General features: G+C 55.1%; 1 protein-coding gene across 1 annotated transcript in view; it reads right to left on the bottom strand.

Annotated features, from left to right (window-relative positions):
- Positions 1 to 2,570, bottom strand: part of esr1 (estrogen receptor 1) — a 22,505-nt gene extending 19,935 nt beyond the window's left edge. The window contains exon 1 of the mRNA XM_079754085.1: positions 1,085 to 2,570. Coding sequence (XP_079610211.1) covers positions 1,085 to 1,563 — 479 coding nt within the window. The 5' untranslated portion in view covers positions 1,564 to 2,570. The remainder of the gene's footprint in view (positions 1 to 1,084) is intronic.
- Positions 2,571 to 2,932: the final 362 nt, after the last annotated feature.

Here is a 2,932-nt window from a genome sequence, read left to right as displayed (position 1 = left end):
CTAAGTTGTTGATGTTACATTAATTAAATAGGTTAGGGCTAACGCTGAAGAGTGGTGGGTTAGGGTTAGTGTTAAGGATAACCCTAACCCTGACCCAGTCACCCACTAACCCTAACCCCTATGCTAACGCGATACAATAATGCTTGTTACTGCATTAACCAATGTTAATTAATGGTGAACTAAAGTACCATAATTGTAAAACGTAACCATATACATAGCAATGTATCTTGTTCACAGGGGCAGGTATTGCAGCTGCAGCTCCGACAAAATGGACCGATTGCAGTGTCAACGCAGTAGAAGAACCAGCTGAATGAAGGGCCCATGCTTCCCCCCTCTCAGGTCCAGAGTCCCACTGAGCAGCCTCCAAACCAGTCCTTCACTCACCCTCGGCGCGTCCACCGGGTCAACCACTGCTGGTTCTAATCACGCCCTGAGAACCAGACCACATAGCAGTCCTAACTCCCCCCCCCCCCAAGAGGGACACCCACGTGGGGGGCGACATACGAAAACAAACTACAAACCACTTGGGAAAGATTGAGAGAGTGAGAGTGTGAGAGAGAGAGAGAGAGAGAGAGAGAGAGAGAGAGAGAGAGAGAGAGAGAGAGACGGAGACAGAGAGGGAGAGACAAAGAGAGAGAGAGAGAGAGACATAGACAGAGAGAGAGAGACAGAGAGAGAGAGAGAGAGACATAGACAGAGAGAGAGGGAGTCAGAGAGAGAGAGAGACAGAGAGAGAGAGAGAGAGAGAGAGGGAGTCAGAGACAGAGAGGGAGACAGAGAGGGAGACAGAGAGGGAGACAGAGAGAGAGAGAGACAGAGAGAGAGAGAGAGAGGGAGTCAGAGAGAGACAGAGAGGGAGTCAGAGAGGGAGACAGAGAGAGCGAGAGACAGAGAGAGAGAGAGAGAGACAGAGAGGGAGTCAGAGACAGAGAGGGAGACAGAGAGGGAGACAGAGAGAGAGAGAGAGAGAGAGAGAGGGAGACAGAGAGAGAGAGAGAGAGAGAGAGAGAGACAGAGAGGGAGACAGAGAGGGAGACAGACAGAGAGACAGACAGAGACAGAGGCACAGCGCGGGGGACCTCACCTGTACACAGGTGTGGCGGGGGCCTCCAGGTAGTAGGGCTGCCCGGCGGCGTGCAGGTAGGGGCTGAGCTGGGGGCTGCTGGGCACAAACCCCAGGGGGCTGGCGGGCCCGCTGCCCAGGGACTGCAGGCTGGCGTCCGAGGGGGGCCCGCCGTGGGGGTCCAGGGAGCCCGCGTAGTAGCCCGCCGCGGCCGGGTGGCCGTAGAGAGGGGGCGGCGCCCCCGGGGGGCCGGGCGGGGTGGGGGCGGCGTAGTCGTAGGCCGCCTCCAGGAAGCCCACCGCGGCGACGCCCCCGGGCCCGCGGCTGTCCTCGGGGTACATGCCGGCGGAGAGGGGGGCGGGCGGGCGCGGCAGCGGCGAGGAGCTTCTCGGCGGGGGGGAGAGGGTCTCCAGCGAGCCGGGGTCCGGGCTGGGCCGCAGGGCCAGGGCGGGTCCGGGGGGCTGGCTGCAGGGTGCGGCCGGGCTCTGCCTGAGAAGCATCACAGCACCGCGGCGCCGGGGAGCAGCATGTTGTGGTCTGTAGCGCTCGCTCCCACTTTACTCCCCTCTACCCTCTCTCTCTGTTGCTCTCCCTCTGACTCCTTCCCCCTTTCTCCCTTTCTCTCCCTGTAGTCCTCTGCGCCGGCTCCCTTCCACTCCTCCCCTACTCTTTTCCTTCCTATTCAGGAGCAGCTCTGGTCAGTCTGTGGCAGCTGCAGGGCTGCAGGTGAAGGGCTAGTGCTGTCTGAGTCCTACCCCCTTCTCTGCTATCCTCCGAATGATTCCCTCTCTCTCTCTCGTTCTCTCGTTCTCTCTCTCTCTCTCTCTCTCTCTCTCTCTCTCTCTCTCTCTCTCGCTCACACTCTCTCCTGCTAGACTCCTCCTAGTTTACACCAAACGACGTTTTGCATGCGTGTGTGAACAGAGTTTTTTTCCCTGTTTGTTATTCTTTCGCAAATTTGAACCGGTGTGTGGGAGTGAGGGAGAGGAAAACAGAGGAGGAGAAAGCATGAGCAAGAATGATACCAAAACCAACTTCCTTATCCTCTCACACACCGGTCGGAAGAAAACACTTATTTTTATACTCTACCAATAGTTTGGCCTCTAGAAAGCCTTAAGTGGTCTCAGCTGGCTCGCCGACGCAAAAGACAAGTCTATGCTAAGACTCATGAAAGAATATTTCGTTTCAGTTGTCCTACAGCACACACATACACACACACACACACACACACACAGGTACACACACACACACACACACACACACACAAACAGGTACACACACACACACATATGTTCATGTATACACACAAACAAGTAAATGTACACACACAGCGGTCTAGCCTCCGGTCCGCGGTCAGAATAGCTGGCATCCAGACTATCGAACACACCAGTGACTTGCGGCTCAAATCCGATCACAGATGGAAACGAGGGCGGTGGCTTTACAAAACGATGGATCCATCGGGGAGAGAACCTCAAACCAGAGGCTGTTAACACGGAGAATAACTCATCCCCTACCATCCATCGACTATGTCTCCTCGCGCGTTCACCTCTAGGTGATGGGCAACGTACCTGGTAGTTGTCTCTCTCCGTCGCTCTCTCTGGCTCTCTCTGGCTCTCGTCCTCTCTGCGACTGCCTGATGTCTCGCCTGCCCTACTGGACCATCTGAGGACGGCTTTGGAGGGGAAAAAAAAGGATAAACAAATTAAAGATGCGGCTAAATCAATAGGGACTTCGTATTGAGCGCCAGGTCACCATAACACAGCAAACATTGCGGGAGGTCAAATCTGACTTTGACGGCCGATATTTCTCAATGTCTGATGGTATTCAGTATTTCAGAAGAATAACATTTTCATGAACTGCTAGATACCA

The sequence above is a fragment of the Pollachius pollachius genome, assembly GCF_949987615.1.
Source record: "Pollachius pollachius genome assembly, chromosome: 16".
Classification (NCBI taxonomy): Eukaryota; Metazoa; Chordata; class Actinopteri; order Gadiformes; family Gadidae; genus Pollachius; species Pollachius pollachius.
This window is presented reverse-complemented; position numbering and strand designations above follow the sequence as displayed.